This window comes from Onychostoma macrolepis, chromosome 23 (assembly GCF_012432095.1).
Source record: "Onychostoma macrolepis isolate SWU-2019 chromosome 23, ASM1243209v1, whole genome shotgun sequence".
In the NCBI taxonomy this organism is placed as follows: Eukaryota; Metazoa; Chordata; class Actinopteri; order Cypriniformes; family Cyprinidae; genus Onychostoma; species Onychostoma macrolepis.
In genome coordinates this window covers 29,415,345-29,439,819 of record NC_081177.1, presented here as the reverse complement: position 1 = coordinate 29,439,819, position 24,475 = coordinate 29,415,345, and the positions used below count along the sequence as shown (strand labels likewise).

General features: G+C 36.5%; 1 protein-coding gene across 4 annotated transcripts; it reads left to right on the top strand.

Moving 5' to 3' along the window:
• Nucleotides 1–378: 378 nt before the first annotated feature.
• Nucleotides 379–23,213, top strand: si:dkey-96f10.1 (6-phosphofructo-2-kinase/fructose-2,6-bisphosphatase). Of its 4 annotated transcripts, none has more exons than XM_058763335.1 (14): nucleotides 379–619; nucleotides 2,715–2,840; nucleotides 5,796–5,892; nucleotides 6,392–6,458; nucleotides 7,612–7,686; nucleotides 8,083–8,139; nucleotides 8,347–8,468; nucleotides 8,563–8,770; nucleotides 12,271–12,417; nucleotides 12,568–12,672; nucleotides 14,980–15,109; nucleotides 18,302–18,364; nucleotides 18,453–18,517; nucleotides 22,841–23,213. In XM_058763335.1, the coding sequence occupies exons 1-14, from the start codon at nucleotides 430–432 to the stop codon at nucleotides 22,898–22,900; spliced, it is 1,512 nt and encodes a 503-aa protein (XP_058619318.1). In that variant the 5' UTR covers nucleotides 379–429; the 3' UTR covers nucleotides 22,901–23,213. The 4 variants fall into 4 exon arrangements, with proteins under 4 accessions (XP_058619318.1, XP_058619321.1, XP_058619320.1 ...); XM_058763338.1 differs by having other exon boundaries at nucleotides 381–654; XM_058763337.1 differs by lacking the exon at nucleotides 379–619 and adding an exon at nucleotides 622–758.
• Nucleotides 23,214–24,475: the final 1,262 nt, after the last annotated feature.

The window sequence follows — 24,475 nt, the reverse complement described above, 5'->3', positions numbered from 1 at the left end:
ATATTCACAGACACTAGTCCATATCGCGATAATTTTGATTAAGTGTACATCCATCCTTTGGATTTATTCATTTAAAATTTGCCCAATTCAGTGGGGTTCAGCAATGGTCACCCTACATTATGTTTTAGAATTTTGTTAAAATTTTATTTCATAATATCCACCACCAGACAGCATCAATTTATGTATGTTGCAAATGCAACGAAAAATCACGGAATCATGCCAAGTGTGAAGAGACATAATTCTCCTGAGAGCTTAAGCACTGTTACCATCTAAAACAACCCGATCTCATGAAAGTGCATATAAATAGTACGCCAAATAAAAATGAAAACTGTTATGGTTGTGGGGTAGATGCGTACGCTAGATGCGTATGCGTACGTAGATCTACGCGAAAACTGCGTTTCATTTGTACGCCAAAAAAAATGGTATCATATGCACGCCAAACACGCTCGTATCATATACGCCAAAGTCCATTTTTGCGTATCAATACCACGAGTTTTCGTTTTTATTTGGCGTACTATTTATACGCATTTTCATGAGACCATGACCGCGGACTACAAGTGCTACTATGGCGAGTCAACCCTTCGCTATTGGAAGGAGCCTGACGACGTAATCATGACTGGTGAATATTCAAGTCAGCAGTCTTCGCGCAGTATGGTTGGTATTTTGGCTGTTTGTGCGGTGTTCGTGTTAATGTGTATTATTAATGGAGCGTCGTGAGAAAGCCGTCATGAGAAAGAGAACGCGCTACGAGAGCACAGGTTAGACTGAAATAAATATCTATGAGCATGAGATACTGCATGCAAACTGCGTTTACAATACACACACTCACACACACACACATACACACATACATTGGTCTCACTATGAGGACTTTCATCGTTTTTATATCAAGTTAGTGATATTTTCTATTGCCTGACCCAGCCCCTGCCCTTTAAAATAACCCTCACTGGAACCTTTGCATAACACCATATTTAAATAAAACATATCTGGCCTATCTATAAAACTTTTTAACTAGTGAGGTTCTGCTTTCTAGTTGGTGTTTAACAGATTTCACTATATTAGTGAGGACATTTTGAACTTCACAAGCATAGTCAAACCTGTACACACATAAATAGGTATCTGTGCTGGCAGGGCTGTGGTGTCTTCTTACCGATGTGTCAAATGTGTTCTGGATAAGCACAGACTTCTGGACAGAGAGCATCTGTCTGCTGTTTGAGTTACAACTATACAGAAAAAAGTCATGCATTAAAAACTTTCACGTACACTAGTATTTTTTTTATTAGATACTTTGTTTTATTATTATTGTGTTTAAAATTAGACTTCATTCATATTTCTGGGAATTCTAGATGAATTGACTTCTCCCTCATGGGGATGGAAAGAGTGCCTTGTTTTTAATGATTATTATCAGTGGCATACCCCGTATTCAGATCTCGCCTGTTTTGTGGTGAATATTGATAGGCTGTTTTTGTGTAACATTGTGTCAGGTGCTTGATGCACCTCCTCCATCAGGGTTCACCGGTTTAAATACACATCTGCTTCAAAGTGGACAAGGCTACACATACATTCTTTACAGAAGACTTCAGCGCTACTGGTCACTTTGTGCACTCACCATACTCAGACACAGCTGTCTCACACACATTGGTGAATATGTATCACTCACAAATTGAACTGACACAAAATCCTCTGGAGAAGATCTGGGTGCCATGGATGAGCAGCAGGTTGAGACAGAGAAGAGGCTGTAAGTCATACGTCTAAAGAAACATCTGTCTCATCCCTCAATCTATTTCTGTGGTCTTATCAAGTTTTAAAAGTAGGCTATCAGTTAATTACACTGTTAGAAATATATCTTGCCAAGTGAACTTTTTAAACGCTTCTTTGTCAAACATTTGTAACAACTTTTCTTTTAGACCTTTGTAAACAATTTTTTTCATAAAACCTTTATATTTAAGGGACTCCCTAAGTGAGAGTCATATATAAATAGAGAGATAAGAAAGTAATATATTGCATAGTTTCAGAACTGGTTTACACCGCACGTGTGGAAAAACATATTGGATCCATATCCTCCTTAAAATAGTGACTTATGAATGTACAACAGCACGAATTAATAAGGCCGAAGTAAAATTGATGCTTGGCAATGTTTTTCCTCTAACATATTTGATTATACTGTATAAAGGGATGATGTTATAAGTAAAAGACGATAAAAAGTTGATCACAAAGAAAGTATATTGCATAGTGAAACTGCTTTAAAAAAAATCATATATACAGAGGATATTACCTAATAGAATTCGTTTGCAATTATTTGTAATAAAATGTCAGTTTTGTGTTGTTTGTTTTGTGTGTTTTTTAATGGTGTTTGATGCAGTGTGTGACCGTTTGTGTCCTCAGGGCTGTTCACCTCACTGAAGTCCAGTTCACTGCCCTTTGCACGCAAACAAACACACACACACACACACACACACACACACACACACAGACAGAGACCACTGATACAAGAGGCTCTAGTACAATATTTTCACTGATGTAAATTACAATGAAATGAGTGGGTGTAAACATGGCTTTTGTCTCCATTGAGATCAGTTTAAGAAATCCATTATAAAACCATATCAAATGATGAATCTGTTTCTGTATGAATGTATGAAATGTTAGACTAACATGTAGTGTGTATAAAACTGATGAGTTTTTTTGTTTAGACATGTTGTGTTTGTTTATTTCAGCATCAGTACCACAGTTCACCAACTCTCCCACCATGATTGTGATGATTGGTCTGCCTGCCCGTGGAAAGACCTACATCTCAAAGAAACTCACACGCTACCTCAACTGGATTGGAGTTCCCACCAGGGGTGAGAATTATTATACATGTAGAAACATTATATGAACGAATCAATTAATCAGATTAGCAGGTAAAGCACAAAATATTCTTGCACAAAACAACTTCAATTCAGAAAAAGAATCTTTGATTTGTTCATTCTCTTTAACCTTTATTAAACTGACAAACATACAAAGAAAAGATTTCCAATGTTTTCACTGACCATCTTAATTGTATTTTGTAAATATAAACTAATTTTGATGTTGATAGCTGCAACATACTCTTAAGAAGTTGGGGCATGATTAACACTGTCACATCAACTGTCCATTTAATTACAATGATTAATCGTTTGAGAATTGAGGATACTAATTGTTAAAGTTTTGCATGCAAAATTGTTGTCCAATCTTGCTTGATACAAGACTTCAGTTGCTCATCAGTCCGTAGTTGTTATTGCCTGATTCTCCTTTTCATGATGGGCCATACATTTTCAATAGGAGACAGATCTGCTGGCCAGTCAGTCACATCCACAGGTCTAGAAAACCACACTGTTGTAGCACATGCAGACTGAGAACTGGCATTGTCTTGATCTAATAACCATGGACTTCCCATGAAAGACCCCCATACCACGACAGACAATTGCTTTTGCTTCTGTTGCTAATGAAAGTCTGGATGGACTTAGGACTGAGAACTCGAAATCCATTTTTCCCGGAAACAAGTTGAAATGTGGACTCATTTGAGTACAGCACACATTTCAACTGTGTGTTTGACTATCTGAGATGTGCTCTGGTCCAGAGATCTCGGCGGCATCACTGCATCGAATTGATGTATAGTAACAGAGGTTCAGGTTGCATTTCTTGAAGCAGCAGCAGACTGTGGTAAATAACAGTTGTTTTCTGAAGTACTCCTGAGCCCATGTGGCTATATTTAACGCTATATCTAACTATATTTAACATGATGGCTTCTTATGCAATGCCATCTGATGGCTCAAAGGTCAAGCACATTCAACTGAGCTTTCCTGCCTTGCCCTGCATGTACTGTTATTCCTTGAATATTTTCACAATATCATGTATGGTACTTGGTGAAAGACCTAAATTCTTTGCGATTTTGCATTGAGAAATGTGATTTTTTTTTATTTGTTTGACACATCCCATGAAATCTGGCACAAAGTGGCTTTGCTGGCAAAGACTGAGATGCGCCTTTTACACCCAAATATGTTCCCCTTACCTATTACCATTTCACCTTCTCATGGACTGTTTGAACAGATTTACTTGGGTATTCTATCCACCTTATTTTAGTGTGTGGAAGTAAGCAGTTTTCTGTCAGTGTGTGAGACTTCCGGTTCATTAACCACTGTAGGGAAATAACGTGAAGAATAACAAAGTGCAGTAAAGGGTAAAACGGTTTGCACTACAAACCAGTGTGTTCATAATTAGGATAATATATTAAAATAATATGGTAAGACACCAGTTTGAAATATCTAGCTGCAAAATTGAAATTGATTCAGGCTCAGGTTATAAGAATAGTGTGATCAATAAAGCATATAATAAGGCCAAAGGTATTAATAGGGAAGAGTTGCTGGTGAAAAAAGGAAAATCACAACAGTCTGCAAAGTCGGTTTATTTTGTGACAGAATATAGTACAGAAGCAAATAAAATAAAGAGAATTTTAAAAAGTAACTGGGAAATTTTGATGAGTGACTCACATCTTAGAGATGTTTTACCAAAAACTCCTTCCATTGTGTTTAAAAGAGCACCTACAATTAAGGACCGATTGGTTAAAAATCACCTTTCCTCTAGAAGATCAAAAACTTGGTTAGGTCCAAAGGTTGGAAATTACAAATGTGGTAATTGCAATAGTTGTGATAATATGGTTAAGACAAGTATGTTCATGAATATAACATCAGGTAGTGAGTTTAAGATTAGATCATTTATTAATTGCAATACCTCATTTGTTGTGTATCGATTGGAGTGTCCTTGTGGTTGTTTTTACATAGGGACGACTAAAAGGAAATTAAAGACCAGATTAGCAGAACATAAGAATGCCATTCGTATTTGTAATCCTCTGTACCCTATGGCTGTACACTATAGAGATAAAAATCATGGCAGTCCTAGTACACTGAAAATAGTTGGTATAGAACACATTCCTAAGTGAATAAGAGGAGGTGATAGAGTAAAAAAGTTACAACAGAGAGAGTCTTTTTGCATTGAGAGCAAATCAGTTTCCAGGTTTGAATGGGGAATTAGATTTTTCACCTTTTTTGTGATTTGTTATTGATATTCTGACATTGTTATTTATATATATGGAATTAAAAAAATTATTATTTTTTTTTAATTGAATTGGATGATTTTAATTTATGATTTATGATGTATTTTGTAATATGTTGTGAAAGTATTTTTTTCCATTCTTCTTTCTCCATGTGGTGATTGTGAAGTCATGTGACTGTCATGTGATCAGGTGATTGTTGTATAAGAGACTCTGAGTGTGTTTGTTTTCCACACCCTGATGAAGGCATATTAGCTGCAACGTGTAGGTGTGCGGTCATCTGTGACTTATTTTTAATGTTTAAGCCAATTCTCGAGTGCCTTGGCTTTGCAACACAGATTTATAGACAAGTTTTCCCTTGTCCAAAGAGCACCGAGATATTAGAGAGTTTTGCATCCCAGTAGCCCTCTTTTTTTTTTGCATTTTTGTGACTAATCAAGCTGCAAAACTTTGGAAATCTGTTCTGTTAACTGACCAAATAGCACAGTTAGTGGTCAATACATGTAATTTCTGGCTAATATATTAGAAATATATATGTTTTTGTTGGCACCAATATGGTTATTTCTGGCATTTTCACGGTTAATTGGGCAAATTTGGCAACATGTTTGGTTGTTTTTCAAGAAGTCTTAAAACATGTATCTCCTCTGTGCCTCGGTTGTTGAAATCAAGTCATAGAGCATTATTTATTGCACTATACATTATCACTGATGTGAAACTATTTTAACAGTATTTAACGTTGGACAGTACCGCAGGGATGCTGTACGCACCTATAAGAGTTTTGAATTCTTCCGCCCAGACAACGAAGAGGCCATGAAAATTCGCAAGTAAGAAACTCACACTTTATACATCAGTGTTTCATCCAAGCAGTATCACCTAAACAAGAGTTCTATTAAGCTACTTGTATAAGTAGCTTAATAGAATCATTCTATTAAGGCTATGATTCGGCCAAAGGTCGCCTCTGAGTCAATACACTGTGGCAGTATTTGTTCCTGAATCCATAAGTTGAGTGAATTATACTGTGACTCTCTAATAAAGAAAGTCACTTTCTACTGTAATGATGTAATGTAACCTGCCGAAAGGGTCTCTGAACAGTCTCCACCACTGAGAGCCGGTTGCACTAGACTTCCTTTGACTTCCTTTTGACTTCCTGCTCTGTCTTTTGTAGTGAGTAGGTCATAGGGATGCTCACTTGCAACTGGAATTCACCCTATATCAGTATACCATTCACACAATCAGATATGAGCAGCAGAATTAACTGTTGTATCAACTGTATTGTATGATACGCATTTTTATTTTGTTGTTGTTGTAAACTGTGTGCTTCAGAGCTTGTGCTCTGGCGGCATTGAAGGACGTCTTTTGTTACTTCACTCAGGATCATGGACAAGTGGCAGTAAGTGATAGCACACACACACAAGTTCACCTCAACATGGACAATTTACTGATGTTACTACAGAAATTGATGAATTGAAAAGGGATGTATAGAAATGTTATCTTTCTCTGAACAATTTACACTAAAGTAAGGCAATAAGTGTTATCATAGTAGTTTAATGCTCAGTATGTATGAGCATTAAATTTGATATATTTAATCAAAAACAGCAAAAACAGTAACATTTTGAAATATTATTATGATTTAAAAAAGTTTTCTTTTATTATTATTATTATTATACTTTAACATGTAACATTCAGATGGCAAAGCTGAATTTTCAACAGCCATTACTCCAGTCTTCAGTGTCACATGATAATTTAGAAATCATTCTAATATGCTGATTTATTGCTCAATATAATTTATTATTGATGCTTAATTATTGATAATTAGGGGCCAAGTACCAAAGGTGCGTATAGGCATCTATTGTATTTACTAGTTTTCTTCTTCTTTTTCCTTCTTCTTCTTCTCCTTCTTCCGCTCTTAAGTCTGACCGTCCATAGAATGTAAACAGAAAGAGGACAGATTTACCACAGTTTACCACAGAGTTTCTCACTCAAACCCTTTAACGTCACCAACTGTCCAAAGTTGCAGTCATGTTTAACTTTTTGAACCATTGCAATGAATTGTATTTTCTGAAAACTTTCCGGCTTGTTCGGTTTTCACCAAAAGTTGCTCAGATCATCTTTAGACCATGCTGGAAAAAAGTTATTAAAAGATCTTCAATAGACAAAACCATTCTCTTATTCTCTCATTCTCGTTTTTCCATTGTTTCTGTCAGTCATTTTGTCTGTTGGCCACTAGTAGTCATAAGCAATGATGTCATTTTACAAGTTATTGTATTGATGGGTTTCCAACCATTTTGTTTAATTTCATCAACCAGTGTCTTTTTTTTTTTTTTTTGCTAATTTTCAGTTGGACTGATGCTCCCTGCAATTGCCCAGCTCTTAATTTAGCCTCTGTTGTGCTTGGTCCCTAATTGCTGCTTAAAGCTATTTTTGTTTCTTATTATATTTTTTTTACGCAGCAGAAATTGTACAATTATTCCAAACTTTTGAAAGGTAGTGTATGTGAAAGATTTTTAATGATGGTATGACTAATTCAGCACATTTATGTTCAGGTGTTCGATGCGACCAACACAACACGAGAACGCAGAGAGGTGATTCTCACCTTTGCTAAAGAGAACGGCTATAAAGTGAGTGAAAAAGGTGAACTGATGAATTAATATTCATCAAAATTAATGGTAATGCTTTAGATTAGGGAACACGTGTTCACTTGTTAGCTAAGAGTTTCCCCTAAATAAACGTATAATTTGCTTCTTGTTGGTAGTAAGGTAGTTGTAGTAGTTATGTTAAGGTATTGGGTAGGATTAAGGAATCTAGAATATGGTCATGCATTAAGATGTTCTTTATAAGTACTAATAGACAGCCAGTATGCTAGTAATACGCATGCAACTAAGCAACTAACTAGTAGAGAACAATAGTGTTTACTAATCTAAAGTGTTACCAAATTAAGACCTCATTTCTAGAATATATTTAGAAAATATTTCTAGCAGTGTATAACTTTTAAAGTAGGGTTGTCTTTCTTGTAGGTGTTTTTTGTTGAGTCACTTTGTGATGACCCAGAAATCATTGCAGAAAACATCAAGGTGATAACATGTTAAAAATTATATTTGTTTCTCCTTTTAATTATTGATCTGTGTGTATTACTGTAGCTGTATGTGTGAGTTGCTTTGTAATGAGGTGCATCATTTAAAAATATTACCTGGTCAATTATCTGTATTGGAGTATATATTGGTTTTGTAAGCAAAACATACACGCTCTGCTTCCTGTAAAATACCTTTGTTTATCTGCAGCAAGTGAAGCTGAGCAGTCCTGATTATGTTAACTGTGATAAAGAGGAGGCTGTGACTGACTTCCTTAAGAGAATAGACTGCTACAAACTCACATACGTTCCTTTAGATGATGACAAAGACAGGTGAAACATTGTCACCCTGAGTGAATTTGACAAACATCTGTTGTTTGACAGCGGAAGTCTCCACTATTACTGTCCTCTCTCTTTGTGTCCACAGGAGCCTGTCATACATTAAGATATTTAACGTGGGCAGCAGGTACCTGGTTAATCAGGTTCAGGATCATATTCAGAGCAGGATCGTCTACTATCTGATGAACATCCATGTCACACCTCGCACTATTTACCTCTGTCGTCATGGAGAGAGTGAACTCAACCTTTTGGGGCGTATCGGAGGTGATTCCGGCCTCTCGCCACGAGGAACGAAGGTTAGCGTAAATCTGATTAAAATAATGCAAATAGTGTTGAGCAGGGCTTTCAGGTTGAATTGCTGGCTATAACGTTTTAATGAATTATTATGTTTATTGTTACTACTAATTGTTAAACTACTTGGCACAAGTTGATTGATTCAAGTTGCATACACAGCCAAAGAGCTTGCTGCTTTACATTTTAATTACTGGTTAGCATTCACTAGAGCATTTCACAGCGTGCTTTCAGAGTTCCTCTGAAGCTCTCCACCTTCCCCAGCTCCACCTGTATAGGTCTGCTACGGCTTATTATATATGCTATTTGTGCAGCAGCAGTATGTTTTAAATACTCACAGAACCATATAGGCGTATGTATTGGCAGTAGCAAGGTCCTGTACTTGCTGTGTAGCAGCACTAGCAGCAGAAATAATCTACAACAACAGCAAAGACCAAATACATTAACATTGTCATATCCATTAGCATGCTAAAATCTTGCGAGATTTGTCATGATATAAATATTTTTAAAGATATTCTTGAAGGATATTGTATGCTATACTTTTTTTTTTTTACTTTGATTCAAATTGGCTAAATTACCCAGAGCACACTAATTCTAATTTCAAAATACTATTTAGTACAGATAGTATACTTGTTACTCTATCAGCCAGTGACTTCATAAACAGAGTTTGTATACAATGTTACCTCCAGAAGCTAATTTCAGACAGCCTTCTGAGAAGGCATAATGGTCAAATGATGTGAAACAAAACAGTTTTGGGGATAACCAAAACAAAGCCTTTCTTTCTTTCCAAAAAAAAAGGAAAAAAAAAAAAGCAGGACCAGGAAGCTTAAAAGCACATCCGGAACAAAAAGTGTTAGCTTCTGATAGGTTGAAGCAAGTAGATCACTGGAAATATGGCAGAACAACACAGAGTCTCGTTCCCTTCTCAGGGAACCATGGTTACAGTTGTAACCCGAGACGTTCCCTTTCGGGGGAACTTGTGTTGCATCTGAAAATAACGATGCTATGGGAATGATAATACCTGCTTCGTCATACTCACAACTGTCTAATGTGAAATCACGCATGCACAACTAAGACAGTAGCACCTGAGAACCCTGAGCAGAGCCCAGGTCTAAGTTATAAAATCTTACAAATGTCAGCGGAAAGGACTAGCCTGCCACATCACAAACATCTTGAAGGGATACGCTTGACAACAAAGCTTTAGAAGCCACCATACTCCTAGCTGAGTAAGCTCTGACAACCATTGGTTGGTTGGAGGGACAGCAAGAGATATAGCCTCAAATATCCACTTGCTTAAAGTTTGCTTGGTCACAGCAGAACCAAACAACTCATAAATCATGTGTGTCCCCACTCATAATGTAGTGCAGGCAGTGAATAACACATGACCTAAATTACTGTTTTCACACCATAACTTGTTTGTAACTGAATTGTGCACTGGCACAGGACAAACAACATAAACTTGACACACAATAGCCACATTTCCACTATCGGGCCAGAGCAAGCCAGTGCTAACAACAAGCCAGGTGGGGCCAATAGCCTCGCATCTCAAGCCATGAGGCCAAAATCATGCTGTGTTTCCACTGTTGGACCAGAGCTACTCTAAAATCCAGCCCTTAACACGCCTCTCTGAAGCAAACATCACACAACATCACCATTTCACCAGCGAGAGGAAAAATGAATGAAAACTATCGCAAAACGCATTTGACAGAAGCGGACGCTTCGTCCTTACATAAAGACGTAAAAAGACTCCAGCATCAATATTTTATGTACCAATGATTTACGATAAAAAATGTTACAGTAATTTATTAATTTGTGTCAGAAGTGCACATCAGTAATGCTAAATCCAACTAATATGTATAATAATTTTACATAAAATAAAACACATACTTGTTCAGTATGGCTGCTCCATTTATTTGTAATCACAGAAATGCACATAACAATTCAGTCCATTTAAGTCCAAATGCGTACACACATAACAATAGAAAAACAACAACATTGATAAACCCTCATATGTTTGTGTCAGTCTTCTTTAGAAAGAGGGAGAATTTATATTAATTATCGACAAAATTATATGATATGAGGATGTTTGGGCGCTATTCTGTCTCACTATAGGCTACTGTTATCCTTTCAGCCAAAGCAACAGAGGAAACTGACAGACAGAAAACCAGAGTTATTATTAAACAGATATGAAATTTATGACATATGGATGCAGAAGTCCAATATCAACAAAGACACAGGAAAAAAGAATCCAAATAAATACACGATTATAATCATATATGATTTGTCTAAGTTCTTCCATTGGTCTCTGATATTTTCATAAGCATAACGTGTATTTATTATTATGCCGATGGTTAGCGTACGTAGAATCACATATAATTCATTTCTGCCTCACACAGTGAACAAAATTCCCATCGGATCGCAATTGTAAGTTATTTCAGACACTCGCTGATGTCTGAAGGTGAGTTTTAAAGTAGTTTAATATTGTTTTAAATGTTTTAAATGCTGATTTTAGCTGGTAGCTTGATATGAAAACATGGGAAATGAGAACCAGTGCTGACTGTCTTCCAACTCGGATAAACTGCCTTTGAACATGACCACTCCTCTAGCTCCAGTTGGCCCAAGGTATTTGGCGGGCCGAAAATCCGTGGCCTTTGGCCCTGAGGAAGCCTCAACGAGGCACGATCAAGACACGGAAGTGACAGTGGAAACGTGACTGGCCCTGGCACGCACTAGCATGCCCGCTTTTGGCCCGACACTGTTTGTTCTGGATGCACTTTTAAATTTCCTGGTCCTGATGTCACCGTGATGTTGCGCCATGCCATTGGCCTGATTTTACACATCGCCGTGATTTTACAAACACAATCATGCAGAGGCGTTCCCATAACTTCGCTATTTTCTCACGCAGTGCGAGTTCCCTCGAAAGGGAACTTTACTTCTGTTTAAGTCAGATTGCACAAAAGATGTGCAAAGTTGGGATCCTTGAGTTGTACACTGTCAGTGGGTTATGGCTATGTAATTGATAACCTCAAATCTGCATAAAGCAGGGGTACAGAATGCAGTTCCTGGAGGGTCACAGCCCTGCTCCAACACATATACCATGTAGTTTTCAAAAAAGCCTGAAGGACTTGATTAGCTGGATCAGGTGTGTTTAATTAGGGTTGAAGCTAAGGAGTATGTTGAAGGCACGTTTGAATTGAGAGCTGTAAGAAAAGTCTCAATTCACATAGTTTCGGAGCATCACATCATAACATTGAATGCAAGTTTTTGCATTCGTTTGTGCATATTTATCTTAAATTTGATGAATGTTTAAATTTTAATTTGACTGCCCTAAACCCTACCCATAATAATATAGAGATTTGCGGTGAACTCATTTGACTGGAGCAGTCAACCACCTTGCTGGTCCCCTCCCATGTCACTCATAAAAAATGACATGGCAATGCCCTAGAAACCTCCCATAACCTCTGCGCAGCAACAAGCTGAAAACCAGAAGACCTATTTGTGTCAGTTTGCTGCAGCTCTAGGCACATACATCAGGGGTCAGTGCATCCCGGATCTGAAGATCTGGACCAGTCACATGAGGAGAACGATCCAGACTGCAGAGGCAATCGGAGTGCCTTATGAACAGTGGAAAGCACTGAACGAGATTGATGCTGTGAGTCTAGTCCTGTTTCTAGTCACACATATGACATTGTCAGCAGTTGCTGATCTGCAACCCCAGGCAGTAGCCCTTTGTTTTGGTTCTTTTGCAGAGAGTGTTTGTGTCTTCTTGCATGATAAATATTTGTCATATGTTCATGTGCAGGGTGTGTGTGAGGAGATGACTTATGAAGAGATTCAAAATCACTTTACTGAAGAGTTTGCTCTCAGAGACCAAGACAAATACCGGTACCGCTATCCAAAGGGTGAAGTGAGTATATGTTGTGGCAAGAAAAATTATGAATTTATAGGGTACTCGCCAGTAGTAAATTCACTAAGTTCACTGCTGGAGTTTGCCTTTTTGTTATCTCTTGTGGGTAATTTGTTGAACTTTGATGATGCATAAATTTCAACAGCAAATAATGCGATTGACTGATGTGTCTAGTTTTTATTAATTATGATAATTATGCTCCAGTATACAATTTATACCTCCCTATTATCTTAAAATAGTCTTTAATTAGTGACATATTATTATTAACAAGTTATTGTTGATGATCAGAGAGATAATGTAAATCAACAGAGTAAGTCATTCAAATCCAAACACAGAATATGATCATTAGGCTATTACATTTATACATGAATGAAGAGCTTCCATCTTCTCACCCATGGGTAGAGGAACTTCAAATTTATGTATGGCCTTGTCGTTCAGTCTCACTTGTTTTGAGTAATGTAGATTTTATGTATATTTTTGCTAAATTTGAAAGTTTTGAGAACCGTGTATTCAAATAAAACATGATGTCCCAGAACAAGACAACACAAAAGCACATGATTAATGAAAAGCCACACTAGCCAAGTGCTACACACAAGAATACCTGGTGCTTGAAAAAACAAGACGAGCACACAGTGAGGGAATGAACACTCAACCCATGCGCTGACAACAAAAGACAAAACATGGAGCATGAATGTAACGTAATAGAAAAATTAACACTTGAACATACCTCAGCATGATTAAAAATACATAAAATGACAGAAATCATTTTTGGGAAAAAGTAGTCTGAAGTAATTAGATTTTTTAGTTTGGCTCACGTCCCATTTGTTTACATGGTGAGGGTGGGGTTTAAGACCTGGGGCCCGTTCTTCGTACGTCGCTAACTCAGTTTGCTGGATTTGATTGTTGATGATTTGGCATGATCTTGGATCATTTGGTTCTTCGAAGCTGATCCCGGAGTTGTGGAGTTGCTGTCACGGCAACAGGTCCGTAAGCTTAAACCTGCTCAGGAGCAGGCTTAATTCATGTAAACAGGATTAGATTGCATCTTTTTAAGCGGAATTGATACTTAAAATCTGTCCCAGCTACAGCTACTTTATTACAAGAGTACCCTACTGATCCAGGGACAATAATTTAGAACAGGGGTAGGCAATGTCGGTCCTGGAGTGCTGATGTCCTGCAGAGTTTAGCTCCAGCCCTGAAAAACACCTCACCTGCCTGTAGCCCTAGTAATTCTGAAGACCTTGAGTAGCTTCTTCAGGTGTGTTAGATCAGGGTTGGAGCTAAACTCTACAGGACAGCATCACTCCAGGACTGACGTTGCCTACCCCTGATTTAGAATAATAATAATTTAAAATTTAATTTGAAAATAATATAATAATGTTGTGTAGTGTATAATACTATAGACACAACAGTTTTACTCACTGAAAGATTTATTTGTGATAAAATAATTACTTTATAATTATATTGGAGTCTTACACACATGCTATACAGTTAATCTGAGCCGTGTATTAATTTGAGTGGCAGCTATTATGGGAGTGGCTTGATGGAGCACAGGAGATGAAAATAACCTGATCTTGACGCTTAAGAAACTTTAATAAATGTTGTCACATAACAAATGTGATACAAAGATACAATTAAATGAACTGCTAAATACAACATTGAAATAAAAATGAAAAGCCTGTACAAACACTAGAAATCATGAATATAAATAATTGGAATCATGTAAAAAAATTGCAAATAAATTGAAAACAGTGCACATTTCATTTATCTATTATAACATTTATGTAGTTTTGTTCGCTTGGCTGTTTCCTTCTAAAGGTCCAGAAATTTGTCAACGTTTTTGTTGGTGTCTTTTTAAATTATATGATGTTATTACGTTGCTGTCTTGCTGCTGGCCAATCGCTGCATTGCTGATCTAGGACATCTGCCTTTTTCGGGGAACACGAGAACGCGCAGTAATCTTAGACAAATTAATCCAAATAATTGAATCAAATCCACTAATTCGTTTGAAGAACCAAATTAGCCAGTGATCAGTTATCATGATTACAAGGTCTGGAATCTTTCAAATCATCTCAGATGTAATAAGCGACGTACGAAGAACGGGCCCTTGTACTGCAGCCAGCCACCAGGAGGCAATCAAAATATTTTGTCTTCACTTTTGGGAGGGTGGGGTGAGCTTTGCTCTGAATTAGTTTTCGTTTTTTGTTTTTTGACGCCAGGTAGACAATTGATCTGAAATGACAGTAAGGTGTTTTTATCCTTGTTTTATTTGTATTGCAATGCTTGTGTATTTGTGTGTATGTTCAGTCCTATGAGGATCTGGTTCAGCGTTTAGAACCTGTAATCATGGAGCTTGAGCGCCAGGAGAATGTTCTGGTCATATGTCATCAGGCTGTCATGCGCTGTCTGCTGGCGTACTTCCTAGACAAAACCTCAGGTACATAAAATCTTTCAGAACATACTACTGGAACATTACTCCAATACTTGAGCTGTAGGGGAGCGCGGGACACAAAGTAACACGGGGGTAGTTGTAACACGTGGTTTAAATATTTCCACACATGCAAACATAACAAAATTTGGTAACACTTTAGAATAGGTAACACTTGTTAACTATTAACTACGACTTTTCCCGCAATAAATTCTTAATTTATATATTTAATAACGATGAGAAACAGGTGAATAAAGACTGACAGTCAATGTTTAATGTTCAGAAATTATTTCAAGACATGTTTAGCATTTTGGCTCATTTTTGTGGGCCGTCTCAAGCCTGGTTGCAGTGTTCATTGTCAAACTCCAAAATCAGATTATTTTTAATTCTTAAAAAACGCCATTATTTTATTTGAAAAAAAATAATTATTTTATTTTATTGACAAAATATTTTAGTTTGTCTTGTATATTTTTTTCATGAGATCAGATAATGTTTTAAGCATACAGTCATGTTACAGCGTGCCCCTCAGATGTTACAATGTACCCCGCCTATGGGGCATGTTGTCACATTTCACTTCCATTTTTTGAGGGTAAATAAAGAAAAACGTATACACTGAAACAAGGTAACATATTTGTACTAGACAAGTGTAAAATTACTGTGGATAAAAAATTGTATTCTGAACCCCATGTGGATTTACACAAACTGAGAAAGTCAAAAAGTGTTACTTTGTAACGCTCTCCCCTACAGTTGCAATCAAAAGTTTGTGAACCCTTTTGAGCGACCTGGATGTATTGATTAAAAAGTGCTGTCCACACTGCCACTATTCCTATCCATGTACTCTGGTGTTTGTTACTTAGGTTTGATGATTAGGCCTATCATTCATTCAGGCTTGAAAGAAGGATTTAACCCCTGCCTAGAAAGCCAACCCAATTACAGCCTAATTTGTGACAATTACCACAGCCTAATTATCTCATTAAAAAAGAAGTAGACTTGGGACACAGTTTGAACTATTCCACATAAATCTCTTTTTGGGAGGACTGAACCTATTTAATATGTGAATTAACCACCAGAGCAGTGCTTACCTTGCTCCAGCATCAGCTGTTTCGGCATCTGGTCGTTCCGTACTGAAAAATGTCTGACCTTCCGGAAATTCACCAATTCCTGTCAAACAACTCTTCAGTCACCATGGGGCACCTTCAACTGCACAAGCCCAGACTAACAGAAGCACGATTCGTCACTCCACAGAACACATTTCCATCGTTCATGAGTCTAGTGGTGTGCTTTACGCCACTCCATCTGATGCTTGGCATTATACATGCTGATATGCAGAGGTGGACGGTACATTTGGAGGTGGACGAAGTACATTTTACTTGAGTATTGTACTTAAGTACACATTTTGAATCTGTGATTATTATTTTTTCTGAAAACTTATGACTTTAACTTCACTACTTTGACTAAGACAAATATCATACTTTTCACTCCACTACATTTCTATCAAGGTCCTCGAAGTAGAAAGTCGTTACTATGTAGCAGCTTTGAAAGTCAGTGGGTGAAATTTGTTTGTTTTTTTTCAGACAGTTTATCAGAAATCACTCTTGTAGGGCTTCATTAAGTGTAAGTGAAAATATTACCTATAAAGCCACTGAAGAACTGTTGTGCATCTCCTAACAAAACACAGTATGTGTTTTACTTGAAGCAGCACTGCACAAGCCGTTCTGTGCATGACATCAAAGACCGCAAGAGAGATTAGAGAGCATTTTCATATGCATCAAATAAATCTTGCTGTTTTGCTTTTTTGTTAAAGCAGTGTTGCTGTTGTAAAGTTATACAGCTACAGTTGTGTTGCTGGGTTTTAAAGCAGGTTTGATTTTTTTTTTCTTCTTATCAGTCTGTATTTACAGTAATTTCAATGTCCACTCCGTTCAAATGTGGATGAATGGCTACATGTAGATGTGGGCACTCACTGCCAGAGGTGTGTGAGATCACTACCATGCTGCTTTTGTGGGGGTGGTTAGGGGTGTTAAATAAATGTTATTGTTTTTTTGTCAACACACTTGTTTCATTTCTATAGGTTTTTAACATTCTAAAAGCTCTTTATTCCAAATATATACTACGAGCTATAGTCAGTGCATTCAGTAGGTGTAATGTATTGTAAAATTGTACAATTGTAGGTATTATTATATTATTATTGGTGGTATTGCAAGTATTACATACAACAGTAATAAGGCAGTGCATTGACATAAAAAAGTAAATTTACTTTTGCCACTTAAGTACTTTTAAAAGCAAGTACTTCTGTGCTTTTACTTCAGTAAAAATCTGTCTTTACAACTTTCTCTTGTAATGGAGTAATATTTGACCAGCAGTATCTGTACTTTCACTCAAGTATAGTGGAATCGTACTTTGTCCACCTCTGCTGATATGAGGTTTGCATGCAGCTGCCAGTGGAAGTATGTAACTCTTCAGCTATGGAATCGGCAGATCACTGGTGACTTTTTACACACTCTTATGCGCCTGCACTCGTTGACCCCACTCTGTGCCTTTACCCCAATGTATCCTCAATGCCTTCATTAATATGACCTAATGATAATGTCTTAATTAAAACAATCATGGTAATTATATGTATTGTTTACAAAATGAAATGGTGTATGTACCACACACCATCCTTAATACAGAATATTCACCATATTGAATATGGTGAATATTCAATATGGTGAATATTGAATATTGAATATTGAATGTTTACACTAGCTAGTGTTAACCCCCTAAAGTTCAACACCACAACTTTAACACTTTACTCTAAAAGTCCTTAACACTAGGATTTCAACACTGGAGATTTTGCTGTGTGGTGTATGTTTTATAAGCAGCTACAAGAAAAATTTGGTGGAAGTTGTGCTTCTGCTAAAGAGGATCCACAAGTTGTTAAATTCAGGGGTTCACTCACATTTTCAAGTACGTACTTTAAATGCTTAGTGTCTTCAGTAAAAAAAAAAAATGTAACAGTGCAACTGCTTGTTTGTTATTAGTCAGATTGTTTTTGTCTATAATTGTGGTCAGACCATATTGTATGATTAATCAATACAGAAATCTAGGTTAGAAGTTCACACACATTTTGCATGTCATTTGATTCTTAAATTGCTTGGATAGAGTATACATGTACATGTACAGTGTTTTAATGATCGCTCTGTCCTGATGTTTCTCCAGATGAGCTGCCTTATCTGAAGTGTCCTCTGCATACGGTGATGAAACTTACTCCTGTTGCCTATGGTCAGTCTCTCTTACTCTCTTCTGAAATATAACTTTTTACATATAGATCAGTTAGATCATAAGATCTGTTTTTCTTTTGTATTTGCAGGCTGTGAAGTTGAGTCCATTTTCCTGAATATTGAAGCTGTAAACACACACAGAGACAGACCTGTGGTGAGCACAGTTCATACTGTAACGTTTATAAACTAAAGAGCAGTCATTTATTTATTTATTTTGCTTTGGTATTTGCAATTTTTTTATTTTATTTATTTATTTTTTACAAGTAATTGGTATTTTTAAATCCCTTAGTACTAATTTTACAACAGATCTTCAACAATGCCGTTTTTCCAAAATTTCTACACGTTCAGTTCACTTATTACAAATCATAAAGAATCATAAAAATCATAAAGTAACTTTTCCATCTACATTTAAGAAGTGCTTCATCTTTATTTACATCTATTTTAATAGATGATATTGATACCTTTGATATTACAAACATTAAACTTTTAATTTGCACCTGTTATGGTTGATTTTAATACATTTGATTTTGAATTAATCCAGTTTATCTTAATGGTTAATCAAAGAATAATTTGGTGTAGCTTTATATAGATATAGATTAAATACAAATGGTTTGAAATTTTCCACAACAGATTACATTGAATATTTGTTACAGTATGATTTATTTTAAATGCAAACAATAATGTTCAGTGTGTGTGTGTGTGTGTGTGTACATGAATATGTTTATGGTTTATGAGAACACAATTGTGTATAATTACATTATTACAACATAAACATGGTTTATAAGGTCACTTCCTGTCATAAACCAGATGGCTTTAAAAATACGTTGGTTTATTTTATTTATTTAGTGATGGGTAGGTTTAGGGATAGGGTTAAGGTAAGGTCAACTACAGTATAGATTCAGTCATATACATGTAAAATCATATTTACAACCATAACAAGCATGACAGCAAGTTTTGAAAAGTCAACTCCTGATGTTTCAAAAACAATTTGGAAATTTACTAAAATAGAATAAAAACTGTAAACCTAAGAAGTTTTGGGAAATTTTGTGTTGGAAAAAAGTGTGCATTTTAATCCATAGCAGTCTATGATGGGCAGTATTCAGAATACAGTACTCCTGTTGCCTAATTGGCAAAATTAATTAAACATTAATGTCTTTTCTGTTTATCCTCTTACTGTATATTCCCATTCATGTTATATGTTTTTAAATTCACCTCAGTGATTAGGAATCTGTAAGCTGAAGAATTGTTTGTTTTTAGTTTTTAGTCTTATGGTCAATAGCTTTTTTTTTTTGACCCTATGTCGGATCATGGCCGTGGGATTTGCTACCATTCACATACACATTAGTGAGGGTCAGTCCTGATGTTGGATTATGGGGCCTTCCTCTTTTCTCCAAATCATCCCAGAGGTGGGTAACACTTTAGTTTGGGGACCAATTCTCACTGTAAACTGACTATTATTAACTATGACTATATAGTATGTACTATATAAGTACTAATAAACAGCCAATATGCTAGTGATATGCATGCTAATAAGCAGCTAGTTAATAGAGAGAATTGGTCCCTAAACGAAGGTGTTACCAGAGGTGTTTAATGGGGTTCAGGTCTTGGCTTTGTGCAGGCCAATTCTTCATAAAATTTTTCACTGCCTGCTTCTGCATAAGTTGAATTGTGACAAATTAGCATTGAAGTCAGAAACTGAACTTTGACTGTGCCCTTACCATTTTTACTTAGGGGCACCACAAACAAGCGATTTACTTGGGCAGATAATTTTGTAAAATCCAAATAAGCTTTACAGATCTTTATTAGAAAGTGTTTAAACAATGTTTTTCATGCTTGTTACCATAAACAATGTAGCAAATTAGCTCAATGTGAGATGAACATAATTAATCATAACGGGTTATTATCAATTATATTCATCTTCAGGAATTAACTGTAGCATTGATAGTACAATAAAATGATTTGTTCGTCCGCAGTACAGACAGTTTTAATCGTCTATTCACTCTAAGGAAAATTATTTCTCTGGCCACGAAAAATAATTTCCTTACATTGCTCACAGAGCATGTAACAAAACCGAAACATTAAAGTGACCTTGTTCTGTGAGCAGCAGACAGGCAACCAAGCGTGAATACATATGGATGTTTATTAAACTACACTACAAGGGAACATGCAACATCTAACTAGACACAAACTTACACACATTAAACATAGATGCCAACGCAAGGAAAGCATGGAGAGAGAGAGAGAGAGAGAGAGAGTGTGCAGTATTTACACATCAGCTAACTACAACCTGTTAAGAACCATCAGAGAATCACATCACCTTAATTAAAAAGGGTCGAAGCCTAGAAGCGCATCTAAACAGTTAACAAGCGGTTTCTTGCATTGGTTTTGTTGGTGGAGTAAAGTGTCCTGGTGCGTGTATAATGCGTAGATTCCTGATGAATTCTTTTAGGAGTGAAAGCTTTGTCATTCCAGCCATGGATTGATTGGTCCGAAGTGAATCGACAAAGTTACTGAACTTAAAACCGCCAGAAGATCGGACTCCCCCCGGAAGGGGAGCCGCGAGATATGTGTGTCTCCTGGGAACCGAAAGTAAAAAAGAAAACCCATTTGGGTGTGGGAGAAGTTTTATCTGGTTTTCCTGTAACACCCATTTTGGTTAGTTTGACCAATAACAAGGCGCATAGTTTCAGATGGAAAGTGTTTCTTTGTCCCACTTAACACCTCATTTGCATGTTTTATGACTGGTCTGAAGAATCGGTGTTGTTTTGCCCACAGTACAGTAAAAATAGTATGATGCATTTCACGATCACATAGTGTACATAATTTTTTGCGGAATAGAGAACAGATAATTTTGATTCCAAGAAAGAAACATCTAGAAGATATTAAACCATGATACATTCATACACCTGAATATGAGCGTTTAGAGCTTTACTAATACAAATAACAAGTGGTAACTAGGCTAATATAATAAGGAAACATACAAACAACACATGCATATACCAGATACATTTGTAACTGATTAATTATAGTCTAAATAAAGAAAATGTCTCTATGTGTGTGTGTTATGTGTACTGTAATTGTGGAGGTAGTCCACTGGTCAGCCAGGCCGTTGGTGACTGGTACACTCTAATAAAGGTACAAAAGCTGTCACTGGGGTGGTACCTTTTCAAAATACATGTTTGTACCTAAAGGGTCCATTTTGGTACCTTAAAGGTACATATTAGTGCTTAAAGTGTACATATTTGAACCTAATAGGTACAAAAGTGTACCTTTTGAAAAGGTACCGCCCCAGTGACAGCTTTTGTACCTTTTGTACCTTCTTATCCTTAATAATAAGAATTTTGATGAAAAAAAAAAGCAGTTAAAATTGGGAAGACATCTATATGTGGATTACATTTTTTAATGTAAATAATTCATTATGATTTGCAGATTAATTAATCAAATTAAAAACACATCAATTTTGGCTAAATGATTATATAAAGTCATTGTGTTAGATGAGAAAAGCATTGAATAGACATTACAAAAAGTAGCTTTAGAAAGAAATATTTTAATTCAGCATTACATAAATAATGATAATAAATGGGTAATACTTTTTTAAACTGTTCAAAAACAAATATATATATATATAAATTAATAATTAAATGATAGTCTCAATATGATACTAAAACCACCAGTATGTAATGGCTAGAAGTTGAGAAGTTGTCTGATTTGACAGCTGTTTTTCACTTCTTTCCTTCATCGCAGCTTCCTGTTCTCGTCTACATTCAAGACAAAGTTATATCCTTTGTATTTTGCATCAGCAGTTTGTCAGCGCTTGTGAAAAGAGTCATGCCATGATACCGTGCTACACCAAATTGTTGGGTCTTTGCCCACAACTAGTATAAATATCAAGATGCTTTGCTCCTGGGTCAGCTTTTTTTGCAAAAACATCCAATTTGAAGCCTCCACAATATCTGACTTCTGGAAGAACCAAGGAGTTGTGTGAGCGAAGGAAGCAGATTCGGGGCACTGGGATTCTGAAGATGGTTTAACATGGGCTGGACCCTGCATTTCTTGTTCTGTCCCACCGAAGCACACTTTGATGCAACAATTTGTGCCCAGACTAGGAGTCGTTGATGCATCAGACCTGTATTTGTGCAGCGCAAACAACATTAAATTCTATGGTTCTGTAGTGACTCCCAAAACATGTTCTAAATAATACAATCTGAATGGACTCTGGTCATCTGAAAGTACACCATCATGATGTGTTTGAGTAAATACAGTTTATATTCATCCGATTTGTAATCTTGCATGAACATATAACAACAGTATTTGGTACATCCTTCGTTATTAGAGAAGGGAACTTACAAATGCATGACACAAAATGTGCTTAAATTAACATTTGTAAATGCATTTATCCTTTACTTCTTAGCAGCCTCCTGTCTTTGATTGAGATGTGGATTTGTGTGATACTGATCATCTTGTTGTAATGTTTCAGAATGTGGATGTGGACAGAGATCCAGAGGACGCTTTACTGACCGTACCAGAACACAACTAGACAAGACCACAAGAAATACACCAGCAGTTCTCTAAATGATTTCATATATTTTCCTTATTTGTAGAGCCTTCAGACTTTGGATATAATTTTGTAATATTTGCAATAATTTCGGGGTGAGTGGTGTTATTCACTGTTCACAGTGTCACTCAGATCTTGTGTCAGATATTGTATAAAATTACATGTTAAGTGAACTAGAAATGCCAACTACTTCAGATTCAGTTATTTAGATTTATACATTGATGTCATGAAATTGTATAAGTTAAAGAAGGTGTATGTGTAAAGCAAACGATTAAAAGGTCTAATTGTGCATTTGTTCCAGCTTTATGAGTCAAATGACTGTCAGTATAGAGACATCACAGCTGACCAGATCATTTCAACTCTCAAACTGCAACTCACAGGCTTCATTAAAGATGAAGACAGTCATTTTTTGTTGTATCGTCCTATATGACAGTCTACATTAGGGTCCTCAAATAGCAGACAGTCTTCTGGTTCTTGGTTACAAATGGACTGTGAAACCTAAATACAAGCACCATTTAACCATTTCTACTGTTTAATGTGAGCAGTGCATCAAAACAATGGCGCAGTACAATCCACAAAGCAAATTATGGTAATTATGGTAAATATTGTTCGATGCTATATCCTCTAAAAAGTTGTATCTAGATCCAAACATGCTTCATTCAAACCCTTTCTACTCCTGGCGCATTGTTTCTCTCCCTCACTAAAGATGCTAACGCGTCACATTAAGAGCTACAGGGGCCTCATTTATAAAGTATGTGTACGCTCAGATTTGATCTTAGAGTGTGCATACGCCAACGCTCATATTCGTAAAAACTGACGTGGAAAAGTGCTTAGTGTCATGTCAGGGTCTGAGCAGACGTACACACTTTTTCTCGTTCAAGTACTGCAGATTTTTGAAAATGTTAGCTGTTCTTGCAGCTCGCTGTTATAAATTATGATGATTGGTGATCTTTTATATGTTAATGACATTAATTAGGAGTCATTTACAAGGCAGAGAGCCTTGATTCATAGATTTCACATCTGGAAGAGATGCGTACGTGCGTTTTCTGTTTGTAAGTTCATTCTATGAATCACATGTACACATATTCGAGAGATGATCGCCCCTGGAGTCTTTTTTTTTCTTATTGACATTCAAGGGAAGATTATCTCAGATCATTATCTAGTCTCCTGTATATTCCATATAGCTAAAGCTGTAAAGCTAACTCCTTGTTACAAATATGGTAGAACCATTACCTCGACCACAAAAGACTGCTTTATAAATAATCTTCCTGATTTATCTCAGTTCCTCAGTATATCCAATAGCTCAGAACAACTTGATGATGTAACAGGAACTATGGACTCTCTCTTTTCTAGCACTTTAGATACAGTTGCTCCTTTACACTTAAGGAAGATTAAGGAAAAGAGTCCAACACCGTGGTATAATGAGCATACTCGGGCCCTAAAGAGAGCAGCCCGGAAAATGGAGCGCAGCTGGAGGAAAACTAAATTAGAGGTATTTCGTTTAGCTTGGTGGGAAAGTACCCTATCCTACAGAAAAGCATTAAAAACTGCTAGATC

Bases quoted from the DNA above. Each gene is read 5' to 3' on its own strand.
- si:dkey-96f10.1 (XM_058763335.1), top strand. From the start codon at position 430: ATGCACGCCAAACACGCTCGTATCATATACGCCAAAGTCCATTTTTGC. The intron at 15,110-18,301 runs GTACATAAAATC...ATGTTTCTCCAG, and splicing joins CTTCCTAGACAAAACCTCAG to ATGAGCTGCCTTATCTGAAG. The intron at 18,365-18,452 runs GTCAGTCTCTCT...TTGTATTTGCAG, and splicing joins ACTTACTCCTGTTGCCTATG to GCTGTGAAGTTGAGTCCATT.